The sequence below is a fragment of the Tachysurus vachellii genome, chromosome 8 (genome assembly GCF_030014155.1).
Source record: "Tachysurus vachellii isolate PV-2020 chromosome 8, HZAU_Pvac_v1, whole genome shotgun sequence".
NCBI classification, from domain to species: Eukaryota; Metazoa; Chordata; class Actinopteri; order Siluriformes; family Bagridae; genus Tachysurus; species Tachysurus vachellii.
In genome coordinates this window covers 7,491,890-7,506,472 of record NC_083467.1, presented here as the reverse complement: position 1 = coordinate 7,506,472, position 14,583 = coordinate 7,491,890, and the positions used below count along the sequence as shown (strand labels likewise).

Sequence of the window (14,583 nt, the reverse complement as noted above, 5' to 3'; positions counted from 1 at the left end):
GGAAACAAATTCTGTAAGCACTTATTGATTACATTTCATTTGTCTGTTAGTTCTCGTCTGTCAGCTGAACAAACATCGTGTTAGCGTGTAACCTCCACAAGAGCAGCGGTAGTCTTCGCTATTGTTCGATTGAACGGTGTATAAATATTACTGCTCAGTTTTATAAAGTAAAGCGCTTTTTGCAGAAATAATCTGCACAGTAGTAGACAACAAATCGGATAAAATGCAAATCTGTACGTATTAGTCGTGACCAAATATCAAATCTGGTAAGAGCAGCATACAAAAATTTTGTATAAATTTACAAACAAAATCAAGATATATAGAAAAAGGAATTTCTCAAGAGATGGGATTCGGATACTATAGCTCTGTGTTTCAGCTTCCAAATCCCATGATCCTTCACTGCGCACTGAGCTGCTCTCTCATCTCCTATAGCATCTGCTATAGTTTTTACACTAGTAGCTTTGGCCAGTGAACCTCTGCTGTCACTTGAAAATGGTCCTATAGTACATTCTATGTGGTATTCCTTATGTCACCTGATTGGGGTCTGTGAGCAATTTGTGCTCAGTCTCTGAGCTGTGTCAATCCTAAACCCTGTTCCTGGATCATTCCCAGTCTTCCTGTCCTCCTCTTTAGCACTGAACCTTTGCTTATTCTCCATTCTCATCTGTTATTAAGATCTAATCCTGGCCCAGTTCCTGTCCCAACTATAGTCCAATCCTGACCTGTCCCTTAGCTTTTCTTGTTTATGTTAACTATTGTATCCGTACTGAACCCATTCCACTGTCCACTTTAATAGGAACACCGGTTCATCTGTACATTTATGCAGTTATCTAACCAGTCGATCGTGTAGCAGCTGCACAATGCATTAAATCATGCAGATACACGTCAGTACTTTAATCATGGCGTCGTTCTTGGTACCAGATGTTTTTTTTTCTTCATAAGTTACTGATCTGAAATATTCACACACAATAGTCTGTAGAGCAGGGGTGTCAAACTCAGGCCCGCGGGGTAATTATATTTGGCCCACGAGATCATATCAAATGTGCACTCCCAGAATGCCTTGCCACTGTATTGACGCGTAGTCACGAACAGCAAGCGCCCCTCATTCTCTGTTGACAGTCGTTAACAACCATGTTACAGTCACATCGGGCAAGTTAACTCCACCCTTCACAAAAATGGCCAAACAAAAGATGGACAATAGGAGCTTTAAAGACAGGTGGGAGGCAGATTATCTGTTCACGAATATAAAGGACAGACCTGTTTGTCTTGTGTGCGGAGCTAACATGTCTGTAACGAAAGAACATAACATAAGAAGACACTAGTCGAAAAGTTGGATTTTCATTGAATGAAATTATTATTTTTGGTTGTTTTGTTGTTAGTTTTGAAAAAGATCCACTTCATAAAGGAACTTAAAATGATCCAGTGAGAGGCATCATTTTATTTTATTTATTTAAATAAGAAATGAACACCACTGATGTGTCTTTTATTTCAAATTTAATTTCTTATGTGTGTGTAATATCAAGCTCTGGTTGTTCCAAATCCTGTGATCAAGCAAAACTAAAGTTTGTTTCCATATGAAAAAGGCTGAACATTACACATCACTCTCTCTCACTCTCACTTCTACCGCTTATCCGAACTACCTTGGGTCACGGGGAGCCTGTGCCTATCTCAGGTGTCATCGGGCATCAAGGCAGGATACACCCTGGACGGAGTGCCAACCCATCGCAGGGCACACACACACACTCTCATTCACTCACGCAATCACACACTATGGACAATTTTCCAGAGATGCCAATCAACCTACCATGCATGTCTTTGGACCGGGGGAAGAAACCGGAGTACCCGGAGGAAACCCCCGAGGCACGGGGAGAACATGCAAACTCCACACACACAAGGTGGAGGCGGGACTCGAACCCCCAACCCTGGAGGTGTGAGGCGAACGTGCTAACCACTAAGCCACCATGCCCCCCATTACATATCAGTTGCAGTTAATTTTTCAATAAATATTCAGTTTGGCCCGTGACTTTATCTGTTTTATATTTTGGCCCACTGTGAATTTGAGTTTGACTCCCCTGCTGTAGAGTCTATAGAGAATGATGCAAAAAAAAAAAAATAAAAAGCATTCTGTGAGCAGCGGGTCTGCAGGATGAAACACCTGATTGATGAAAGAGATCAGCGGACAATGAGCAGACTGGTCTGAGCTGACGGGAAGTCTATTGTAACTTAAATTAGCAATTGTGATGGGCAGAGTATCAGTGAAACTGGACAGCTGAAGACAGGTGATTTTTTTCTAATCTTTAGCTCTCCAGTTTGGTTGATTCTGTGTTAATTCTGAAAGCCTTAGGTTCCTGTTCTTGGCAATAAGGAGTTGAACTTGATGTTATCTTCTGCTGTAACTTCTTCAAAGTTTGTGCATTCTGAGATGCTTTTCAGCTCAACACAGTTGTGAATTGTGATTATCTGAATTATGGTACTGCCTTCCTGACAGATCAAACCAATCTGGTCATAAACCTCTGACCTCCAAAATCAACAAGGTGTTTCCAATTACAAAAGTGACACTCACTAAAATTGTTTTTTTTTTTTTTTTTTTTTTTAACACTTTTCTGAACAAACTTCAGGGACTGTTGTGTGTGAATATCCCCAGAGATCAGACGTTTCTGAAATACTTAAACCGGCCCATCTGGCACTAAAAGCCACACCACGATTAAAGTCACAGAGATCACACTTTTTCTTCATTCTGATGATTGATGCGAAAATTACCCAAAGCTCTTGACCTGTATCTGCCTCATTAGTGGCTGATTAAATAACTGCATGAATGCGCAGATGTTCCTCATACAGTGGTTGGTGAGTGTAGAGTAATTGTGTGTGTGTGTGTCGCATGTCTTACTAAAACGTGACACATAAAATAAGAAGCAAGACAAACAACAAATAACACTAAAGACACAATTCACAACCACAATAAAGACACAGGAATGGTGCATGAACAAAGAGCCGTTTTTGTGTGTGTGTGTGTGTGTGTGTGTGTTAGGATTAAACTCTACCTCTAACAAGCTGTGTCTCATCCTGGTAATGTTCACTGCTGAGACCTAAACATAAACATTCAGCTTTTCATACAACATGAACAAACACATACGCACAAAGCATTTATCGGACACAGACAGTACACAATACACACAGACACTACACATATAACACAAACTGATGTAAGGGACACACAATCAAGCACGTATCATATTTTTCCAGTATGGAAAGTTAACCGAGTGTTTAGTTAGTTAGCTCCAAAGAAATGTAAAGTGCAACAACAACAATAAGAATTCAATCATGTGGTAAATCTCATGTCGTTGGAACTTGGCTTTTCTTCTTCACCCTGTCAAACAGAGTAAAGGTTCACAGGCTTTCATGACTGCCATAAAATAAAAATGGTGTAGTATAATATAATATGCACTATGCACTGCCTCCAAATACTATATTATGCACACTGTCAGTAATTGCTAATAGTATTCTAAAGCCTCTGCCAAGTGTGCAGGTTTAGAGAGGTGTGAAATAGTATTCATTGAGTCATATTGAGTCATAAACCTCTTTATCATGGTCGGGGTCATGGCGAATCCGGAGCTATCCGGGGAAGACTGGGTGCAAAGTCAGAGGACGACAATACGAGAGATAAAGTACCTCTACAGTGGAGACACTAGCTTCCTAGGGAGGCATTCTTCATTCTTTAAAGCCAGGCTTGGACAACTGTCTCAAGCAAACCAATCAGCACACAGTGATTGTCTTGTTATTCTGTGTCAGGTCTCCATAGAGCACTTTCAGAGACTTTATCACCTGAAAGCCTTTATTTGATCTTTACCACTGAGGCCTGTACAAAAGTAGCTTTGGTTTACTTTTTTTATTTTATCTACTGCTCTCTGATGTATTACAATTTCAGCCTCCTTATAGTTCCGGGCAATCAGATGGCACAATACTGAAGCACTCACAAATACAAACAGGTAGACTGTCAGAAAGACATGTGCACGCACACACACACACACACACACAAAGGCTGCACATACTGCTAGTGGGGATGAGATCTCTGTCTGGGATGAAGAGTTTGTAGCCGTAGTGTTTCTCCAGAACGTCAGGAAGGATTTCCAGAGCGAATCGCTCCTCATCCTGAAGCTCCTGCCCCCACTGATCCATCTCCACTTTACTGTACGACAGGTACGCATCATACTCCTTATGACCTGAGGTAAACAGATACAAAAATGCATCATGTCATTAAAATAATTCCACATGACAGACTACAATGTATGAAACACACACTCTGTTCTTAAGCTTATTGTTCTGAGATTGCCTTACATTCCCTTTTTATAGCTTCACTCCAAATGAACAAATGTCTCTCAGTTTTTCATGTCTTTTGACCTTTGGATAAATGGAGTGATATACACAATGAAATATCCAAGTCCTGGTTTGATCGTACATAATATTAGCACTCTAAATCACTGTTTAACCAATTAGATTAGTGAATTAAAATGATATACGCTCTTACAGTTATACACTGCACCTTGATATTGACTGTACGTTCAAGTCCTCCTAGGAAGCTCGTATTAAGTTAGTTGGAAAGTTCGAATTACTGTAAATGTACAAAACTGTTGTGCTTTGTGTAGGCAATTAGCTTGTTTTATTGTAAAAAAAAAAAAATCCAGTAACATCCAGTATTCCAGTAACAAAACAAAACAAATGCCTTGTTATGATAACTTGACAATTTTTCACCAGAAGCAATGCAGCAAAAACATTATTCAGTTATTCACTTATTTGGACCCTTCAGGTTTTGTTTTTTTTTTCAAAATTTGTGTTGCAGAGATTTTTTTTTAGAGATTACACATATGTAATGATTTTCTTTGAGCGCTGTAGTCATGTTCCATGAATGAGAATAGAAGACGTTTTTGTCTGAATGTGTGTTGCGATGACACAATAGAACAAGTCTAGGCCCGAATCTGCAAAAAATGTTTAGTAATTATAAAAAAACGTCAATCGTCCCTGGATATATCGCAGAAAATGCTTGATTGTGTCTTCATTTCTGCAATCGCAAAATCCTGAAAGCATTGATTAAACACAGAGCATTTATTTATCAGTATCTGTATCTGTAATAAAATAAAGGTTTTCTTGACCATACTCATGGCAGATGTACACTGCACTATATGTTCAACCAAAGCTGCAGCAGGTCTTTAGATAAATAAACCTCATTTTGTACATTTTTTCTTGGTCCAGAGCTCTTGAAATTCTAGTGTATGCCCCTATTTGAAGCTGCTGTTTAGCCAGAGGATGTTATGGTCCGGTCTGTCCACGAGGGGGCACTATTGAACCACTGTGACCAATATTTGTTTACCTCCATCTGAGTCCTCCCCTCCGAAGTGATGTCTGTAGCAGAGCAGCAACTCGATCCTGTAGCATTTATACACAGAGAGCAGCAGAACAAGCAGCAGCAAAATGGCTCCTAATCCTCCAGCCAACTCCATCGTATACATCAGCTCGACTGAGAGAGAAACAGAAGACAAAAGTGATACCATCCGTTTGCTATAATCAAGCAGATGCTTGAACTCATGCTGTTTTTAAGCTCCTATATTGTTTGCTACCGTTGTGAAGGTTTTACGTGGGTAGTATTTATCCATGCAACATTATTCAGATAAAGATATTCTGTAGAAAAGGATTATGCTGATGAACACGTATTAGGAGTTAAAACGACACAACGAAGCTTCCACATGGCACAACTGAGCTGAAAATAATTATAAATATGAAAAAAAAGACAACGTGGGCTCTGAGCCCCAGCTTGTGGGTTAAGAGTTCAATAAAGGAGTTACACATTTCAGTCCCTTTAGACTTGAAGAAGGTGTTGTGATGCTCATCAATGAGCTGTATTTGTGCTTTCAAGTCGAGAGCAGAATATTTTAGATCTCCTGACACCATATTTCTCCTTCTGAACTGCCACATAAAGAGATGAGACGCCTCCAGAGCCGCTTCGCTTAAAAGGGAACGCTAAATGCTAATGCTTGCCTGAAGGAGACCCACAGGAAGGTGATAAGAAATTAATATATATAAATAATACCTCGTTTGCTGATCTGTATGCTGGCTTGGCGTCTTCCGTTCCCGTTCTCGGCGTAACAAGAGTAATTGCCCAGATCTCCCTCTTCTAACGAATCTATTGTCAAAGTGATGGACATTTCCTGTTCTCCCAGGTGTTCTCTGATGGTCCTGACAACAGAAAAAAATAAAGATGTCAGAGACACTCAGAAACTCTGAGGATATATTTCTTAGAAGTACGCAGATGAAGATATGTTATGGTGTTCAGGGTTCAAGTCCTTTTCATTTACACTCTACTGAACATTATGTTTGTCTCAGATTAACAATAAAGCATTCGGGTAAACCCTTCACAGAACCTTACAAAATGCTGATTTTGCCAGCCTATAATTAACGGCAAATACATTTATTTGTGTTATTAATCTAATTTTACACTCACATCTCCCTGCATTAACCAAAGACAATCAATGGCGAATTGATTCTGTTCCTGCTGAGGAAAACCACTTTGCAAGTCATTAATTACTGTTTGTTATGGTCGTTGCCACCCAGGTTGATTGTATAAGCTTTCTCATAGAGCACAATGGTTTTGTAAATTGGGTATAACAGGACATTTACAGTTCATGTCTGATGACTGATGAGCTCCTGGAACATAATGAGCACCAAGGGGCCAAACAGATACTGTTGTCCTTTTTCAACATTGTTCACTCAAACAATAGAAGTCAATATTTCTTCATCTACTGGGAGTCCGGAAGCAAGCTGCAGGATGAGCGTTATAAAAAATTTATATGGAAAAGATACCAAATGTCTTAAGTTTTCAGATGCATTGGTTTAAAAATAGTAGCAATCAGAGAAGGGATGTTATAAAGATATTAGATGTATCACAACTGTTCAGAGAGTAAACAGGATGCTAAATAGACACCGATCAGCCCTAACATTAAAACATTCAAAAAGTAGGTAATATTGTTAGGTTTCCTGAAACAGTTGTGACCCGTCAATGCACAAGACCTTTGAAGGTGCAATCTTGTCTTTCCTTGGACCAACTATTGGCAGATACCAACTACTGTAAACCAGAAACACCTTACAAGCCCTCAGATCCTTCCTGTTTCCAACAACTCAACTTTGAGACCTGACTGTTCACTAGCTGCCTAATCGATCCCAGCTCTCCACAGGTACCACTGTAAATAGATAATCAATGGTATTCACATCACCTGACAGTGTTTTTTTTTGTTATGGCTGATCGGTGTATAGTCCTCCTTAAGATCTTTAATTAATCCATAATATGCAGGACCGGTTTTCTGTCATGTAAAGCGGAAACACTGCTAGGTCAGGCAGAAATGCTCAGAATGGTTGAAGAAGACTAAATAGTTCGACATTTGCTCATTAAAATCAAGATCTCACCGAGATCTCATGACATTACATGTAATGAGCAACTCATTCACAAAAAGCCACAAATGTCACAGAAATATTACTTTTTTCGCATAGGGAAATTCACAAATGTCACGGACAATTACAATACACATGGGGGCATTCCATTTGCATAATGTCATACTAAATAAACACAAATGAATATGAATATTTCCCAGTTATATTAAAACCAGATTTGCGTTAATATTTGAAAAGATTGAGAAATCCAAAGGATGATGAAATCAAAACATTGAGCATGTTTCTATTTATGGCAAGTAGCTAAAAACTTCTTCTACTTATGACTAGTCATGCCAAACTTATAATGAGATCCCATTGCCTCGTCAACGCCTGACAGCAGCATTGTAGTTTTTACCACATCTATTCGATGCTCTCCACATAATCTTAAAATGGAAGATGGTTCTGTTTATTAGAAGCCTTTGGCAATGTTAGAAACATTCTATCAAATGATATCAGGAAAATCACACAGGGGATAGAAGGGTAAGATGAGCTGTGGTCCAGTGTTATGACGATTTCAGAAATTGAGAATCAGGAGCCAGTTACAAATAAATGACAGTTTTATTGGTGCACTTGTAAGCTGCCGTGTGAGAACTGAAGAAGTGCTTAGAAGCTATCTTTATTTGTTGTGCTTTTTTTAATGGTGGTGCTGAGATAAGATGAGTCACCTGGATCAGTGCAAGCTGACTCACCGACATAACTACGGTCTATACAGCACTTCCCTTTTATGTTCAAAACTTACTAAATACCTGCACTACAACTCTTCTATTTTTAAGTACTGAAGGTGTTAAGTACTGAAGGTGTTAAGTACTGAAGAAAATACAGGGCTCTCAAGTTTTGAAGACAGGCAAGCGTGACATTCCCAGAATAAATAAATAAATAAATAAATAAATAAATAAATAAATAAATAAATAAATAATGGGGGAGTTGTGTGATCATTACCGCAATTTATCCAAATACAAAGTATTTGTTTAATTTCCATTTATTCATTTGTGTGTGTGTGTGTGTGAGAGAGAGAGAGAGAGAGAGAGAGAGAGAGAGAGAGACTATGACTGGTGTTTATTGTAAGTGTTTGTTGCCTTTTTGGACTCCTTTATCATTTGTAATGTTGCTCCCATTTAAAACAGTTCAGCTCAAGCCCAGACATTTTTAAGGTCATGATTGAGGACAATGTCCCATCCAGAGACAAGCTGTTTCGTGTTGAGGTTTTGTTCAAACCGACCATCAATAATACCCTCTCTAATGAATATGTTTTTATTTTTTTCATTGGTTGTTGCGTTAAATCTTACCCAGATACAATAGTGCTATTTTCTGATTGGCTATTGTGTAGTCTCTTTTGTTTGATTGGCTGATAAGAGTCAGGCTCGACTAAGAACTCCAGGGGAGACAAGCTTGATTCCTGCCCGGTTCCATAGAGACAGCAGTGCGGACAGATACATTTTGGGTGCTGTGGCTTATTAAATATATGATAAATATTCAAAAAGTTTTTCTTTGTGAGAAATACGATGTGTGGCGGGAGAGTGTGACAAAAGACTGAAATGCGTCACTGTCACTCTCAATGCGTGACACTTGACAGCCCTGAAAATATTCTTTGGAAACGTATGACAAGAAAAAGTAAGTAAGTAGGTAGAAGCCGTATAATCATTTCTGACCAGATTTCTTTTTTTTTCCTTTCAGAAGAAAGTCTAATTCGTTCTTTAATAAAAATGCTTGAAAATTTTAATGGCTTAATTTGTTTGTATTTGGAACAATTCAACACAGACTTCAACTTTAGCTTAATCCATCAGCACTGGCCTATTTTTGTCAACTTTCTGACTGCATAAAACTCATAATTACTGTTGATTGTACCACTTACAAACCATGAAGATTGCTTTGGAGCATTGCTGCAATGGCTTATGACTACAATTACTATGATGGCTACAGGACTGCAATTGTCATGAGCAGTTTTGCACTCAAGTCTCCATCAGTGAACAGTTAATAGACTTTGTGTTAAAACTAGAACCTCCTGGTTACACAATTTCATATAGTACACAATATCAGTATAATCACAGTACTCGCTGTAACCCAGATGAGGATGGCTTCCCTTCTGTTTCCACTCAGGGTTTCTTCTTGATGTCATCTTAAGGAGTTTTTGCTCACCACCATCGCGCTCTGGTTTACTCATTAGGGATACATTTCAATTTAGATTTGTTTATCCGGAATTTATATATTTCTGTAAAGCTGTTTTGTGACCATGTCCGTTGTTAAATGCCTTATAGAAAGAAAACCGAATTCTTTAAGATGTCAATTGGCATAGAGTCATTTGACTTCACTGTATTAAATGAAGAATCACTTGAGCAAAAGTTAATAAGACTCATATTAACTTTATAACTTTCTGGCTATGTGACACACAAACACTCGAATGAATTATTATCAGGGACACTTAAAAAAATCGGCACTACCGCTAGTTCCACTTGGGTGGAAAATCCGTAAATAGCCAGCATTATTGGGAAGAAACTGTGTGCTTCTGAGATAAAGGCTGTCCCAGACTGAAGGCAGCATGAGTCAGCTGTCTCCTAAAAGACCTTATTTTAGCCACATTTAAAAGCAGCTTCGCACGTATCCTCGACAGAGATGCTGCCGAACTTGTATATAAAAATACTTTTAGAAATGTAGGTTAACTTCCTGTCTCAATTTATTTTTCTGCTGCTTGGATTAGTCATAATCATGTGCTTGTCAATTAATCATTTATAATTTTTAATTCAATTAAATGAAAGCTAGACGCTATACTGCAACCTGGAAAGCGTTTATTATGTACAGTATCTTGTATGTAAGTTATATCAGCTCACTGGTTAAAATGACCCCCATTCAACAAGCCGAGTTTTAACTTTATCTAAGATTTATGTCTTAAATGTCATACGTATGCAGTATAGGAGATATAAAAATTGAAGTCAAGATATTATAAAAAAATGACATCATGATATCAGAAATGTGAAAATATAATAAGCTTAGTCACATATCAGTGACAGACCACTTGTCCTCTTTTCCTGCTGCTCAAGGCTGTCGTGGAGATGGCATACGCTGCTGAAGGGAAGGTCATGCCCGACACTGCCAAAGCTGAGAACTCACCCACTTTCCCTTCTGCTAACTGCCCTGAGCATGTTAGCACACAGCAGGCCAGTGACCTGATGAGGCTGCCTGCCCATTGTGGGAAAAGAAAAGTCAGGCATTTGCCTGACAGATAAACTCTACATTATAGGTACTTTTCACATTTTAAAATTGACTGTATTTTAAAGCATCTCTAGCAAGTAGATAATGGTGAACGATAATGGTATCGCTTCTCTCATACGCAAACGATGAATTCAGTTATAAACGTTAAGCAAGATACATCAGATGACTACATGAGACGGATTGCCATAAGTCTCCGTAATTGTCCTTCATGTGCATTGTATTTATGTATATTTATACTCTATGAGTAGTTGCTTTATTAATATTCTATGCATTGTGTGATATTACCGTGAATTATTCAAATGGATTTTTTGAAATGTTGTTAGATCAGCTTGGAAACAATTAATGAATTAAATTACTTACTCATTTGGTCTACTAGGTGTGGACTGATGTCCACCTGGTAACGGTTTAACCATCTGTAGTGAAGTGCGTGATACCGTCAGAGTGGTATAAGGTCAGAGGTGCTCTCACCTGATATCGCTCTCCCGGATGCGGCTCTGGTCCATGTCCTCGATGAACTTCTCTCCTTTCATCCAGTACACGAGTGGGCTGACATCACCGCTGTAGCCGAAGAATGCGCGGCACGTCAAATTGACCGAAGCTCCTGCCGAGGGCACGCAAAGACACGTTTAGCATTCACTCACATGCACTTGAGAGTCACACCAGACCTGAGCAGTGTGAAGTCAACATCAAAAGACATCATGCTTATGTGACCACTGGCATGGATGATGGAAGTGATTCTCTAAGGCTCTGTCAGTCCCACTACGTTGCCTCCAAATGATTAAAATTTCCAATGCTTTTTTACGCCTTGTTGTTCTGGCTGATCTCTCCAATTTTGCTCTTAATGCACTGAGATTATTCTGTGTTGTAATGTGCTGAGGTGGAGATGTCTACTTCAGAACTGAAGCACTCAGGTGTTACACACTCTTCTAATGAGGTCAAGTTCCGCAGCTCATTAGAGACGCTGTGTAGAAAGCTTCTTTTAGACTGGCAAATTAGATTTTTTTTTCTTTCTCCCAGATGTCTTATAGGCATCTGATGTTTCCTTTCAATTCTAATCTGCAAAAACCTGCATCTGAGCTTGAACTTTCAAGTCCGGACCAATTTTCACTTTCCTTTAGGATCTTTGAACACATAAATCCATAGGATCATCTGCTACTGAAGTACTCAGAGTATATATCCGATACACACAATGAATTTACACAGTTCCCAGTATCTATTTACGTTTTCTTTTGTGCTTAATGAATGGCTGATCTTCATACCAACCATATCAAGCTTCACTCAATAAAAATGAACCCTGGTTGGCTGATACTGGATAACTCATTTAACGCGCAGTGAGCTTATCGATAGTTCTGTCTAACACACATGCCTTTTCAATCCCCTAACCCATGCCCAAGCTCCCGCTCCCCTCTCTCTTGGGGTATGATATTGTGTGTCAGCAGTGATGTCAAAAGCATCGGTATGTACAGTACAGAAACAGTGTTCAGATCTCACTGGGCCAATCAGGGGTCCAACCTGCCACCATCACTTACACCTCTAGTCAGCTCTGTGACAAGCAGACACTCATTAAAACTCTTCTCTCCTGCTATATGGTTGAAAAAGCTTGACTTCAGCTTCAGGGAGAGCAGGCCTGTATATATACCGGATGTACTTTGGATTTAAATGGATTTTAAGGGCCACATTAAACAGGCAACAGAGCGTTTTTTTTTTTTTGTTTTTTTTTAGATCACATTCATTACTATTGATTTCAGTTGCTTTTAATTTCTTCTGCAAAGGCACTTCCATATAATGTCGTGTTTGAAAGAGACATTCAAGTGAGACACGCTGTAGCCTTTTAATGTATTCAATCACACTTTTACTCAATGTCAGTTTTGAAGTGCTCCTGCTCTCTTTGTTGTACCACCACTGGTCACATAAACAGACTAAAACATAAGCAGTATAATTGACTTGCAGGCTAATCCTCTTAATGTCCTAGCATATTAGAACGCTATTCAACTTAAGGCCTATTATTCAGTAATTACGGTGAATCTACTAGAAAAAGGTGTAGAAAAAAGAGTCAGGATTTGCTGATGGATCTTGAGAGTTCTTGATGGATCTTAATAGCTGGTTCTGGGGGGGACGCTGTTTGACCACCAAAAGCTGATGTTTTCTAATTCGACTAAGTATTATAGGCCAAACAAGATGTGTTTTTCAATTTGAAAAGTAAATGTTGCACAGTGCTGTTGAAATCTTGAATTGGATTGCTCAGTTATTTCTCAGTTGTAAGCTTTAAGGAAAATTACAAGTTTATATTAAAGCACACATTAGAACACTGATTTGTTAGAGCGTTTTGCTCGATAGAGCGTTTTTGTATTTAGTTCCTAAACTTTAGAATATCCTTCCTGACAGTGTTCAGGGCTCAGACACACTCTCCCAGTTTAAATGTAGACTAAAGACATATCTCTTTAACCAGGCATACACATAATACATTTTACAACCGTGTGCTCCAGTAGATACAAATTATTATCTAGTACTGTTTAATATTATGAACAGTAGCTAATACGTTAATTCCTCTCCAATTTCTTCTCTTTTTCTACCCATCCTGAGACATCCAGTGATTGTACCAGCTCCAGTTGTGTCCGGCTTCTCAATGATAGTGAACATTCAAAGAGAAGATTCCAACTACATGTTGTGTTTGTGGAAAACAACCTCCTAATCAATACACAACTGTCAGTAGAAAGGACTGACTGTAGAAAGGACATTATTCATAATAACAGGCTTTTTCATTAGATAAATACAAACACATTTAAATGTAAGCCTAATATTAATCTTGAACTCACTCACTCACTCACTCACTCATTTTCTACCACTTATCCGAACTACCTCAGAGAGCCTCTCAGGCATCATTGGGCATCAAGGCAGGATACACCCTGGACGGAGTGCCAACCCATCGCAGGGCACACACACACACACATTCACTCACGCAATCACACACTGCGGACAATTTTTCCAGAGATGCCAATCAACCTACCATGCATGTCTTTGGACCGGGGGAGGAAACCGGAGTACCCAGAGGAAACCCCCGAGGCACGGGGAGAACATGCAAACTTCACACACACAAGGGGGAGGCGGGAATCGAACCCCCAACCCTGGAGGTGTGAAGCAAACGTGCTAACCACTAAGCCACCGTGACCCCCTTTGTATGATATTATTCTTTGTATAATAATACACTTTCCTTGTGGTTTATCGGGAACACAACATGCTGGGTTTTCTGTCCTATTATCTTTAAGAGCAAGACATAAAAACGAGGTGAGGGTAGACGTGTTTACAGCTGCTGTAATTAAAGTGATAACAGGAACTAACTTGTCTCTAAGACATTTTACATTTTCATATTTATGACAGACGTCCTTATCCAGAGAGAATGACGGAAGAGCTTTAAAGTTTCTATAAATACCGGAATACATCCTGATACTGGTTCACTCAGTCACGGATGAAGGCTGTGTTCGAGGGGTAAAATAGCAAGAAATTTAGACAACACGAGCAGTTTTTTCCAGACATTGTACACCATTATATGTAACTACAAATGGATAAAAAAGTACACATTGTTCTTAAATAAATAAATAAATAAATAAATCCAAGTGTAATTGTTGGCAAATATTATAAAAGAAATAAAACAGATTGGTACATGCTGTAATTGGAAAACAATAAATGTTCAGTCCACATCACACCACCCTGTCATTTCTTACTGCCCTGAAGTGCTTTATTCCTTAAATCAATGAAATGTTTATTAGTGAGAAGACAGATACGCTAGATCTATCTTATTCTTCAACTGGGTTTCTGAACATTTCCCTCCACACGCATACTGATATCGATTTAAATGTGTGCGTGTTTGTGTGTGTGTGTGTGTGCGCGTGCGTGTGTGTG

At 39.0% G+C, this 14,583-nt stretch overlaps 1 protein-coding gene across 2 annotated transcripts in view; it reads right to left on the bottom strand.

The window, feature by feature from the left end:
* il1rapl1a (interleukin 1 receptor accessory protein-like 1a) overlaps positions 1 to 14,583 on the bottom strand; it is a 132,637-nt gene that overhangs the window by 4,484 nt on the left and 113,570 nt on the right. Inside the window, exons 7-11 of one of the 2 annotated variants that reach the window (XM_060877255.1) lie at positions 11,152 to 11,284; positions 6,083 to 6,228; positions 5,366 to 5,512; positions 4,050 to 4,220; positions 3,042 to 3,086 (exon numbers count right to left, since the gene is read on the bottom strand). In XM_060877255.1, the coding sequence (XP_060733238.1) occupies positions 3,042 to 3,086; positions 4,050 to 4,220; positions 5,366 to 5,512; positions 6,083 to 6,228; positions 11,152 to 11,284 (642 nt within the window). The remainder of the gene's footprint in view (positions 1 to 3,041; positions 3,087 to 4,049; positions 4,221 to 5,365; positions 5,513 to 6,082; positions 6,229 to 11,151; positions 11,285 to 14,583) is intronic. The other variant, XM_060877257.1, reaches the window with a different exon arrangement.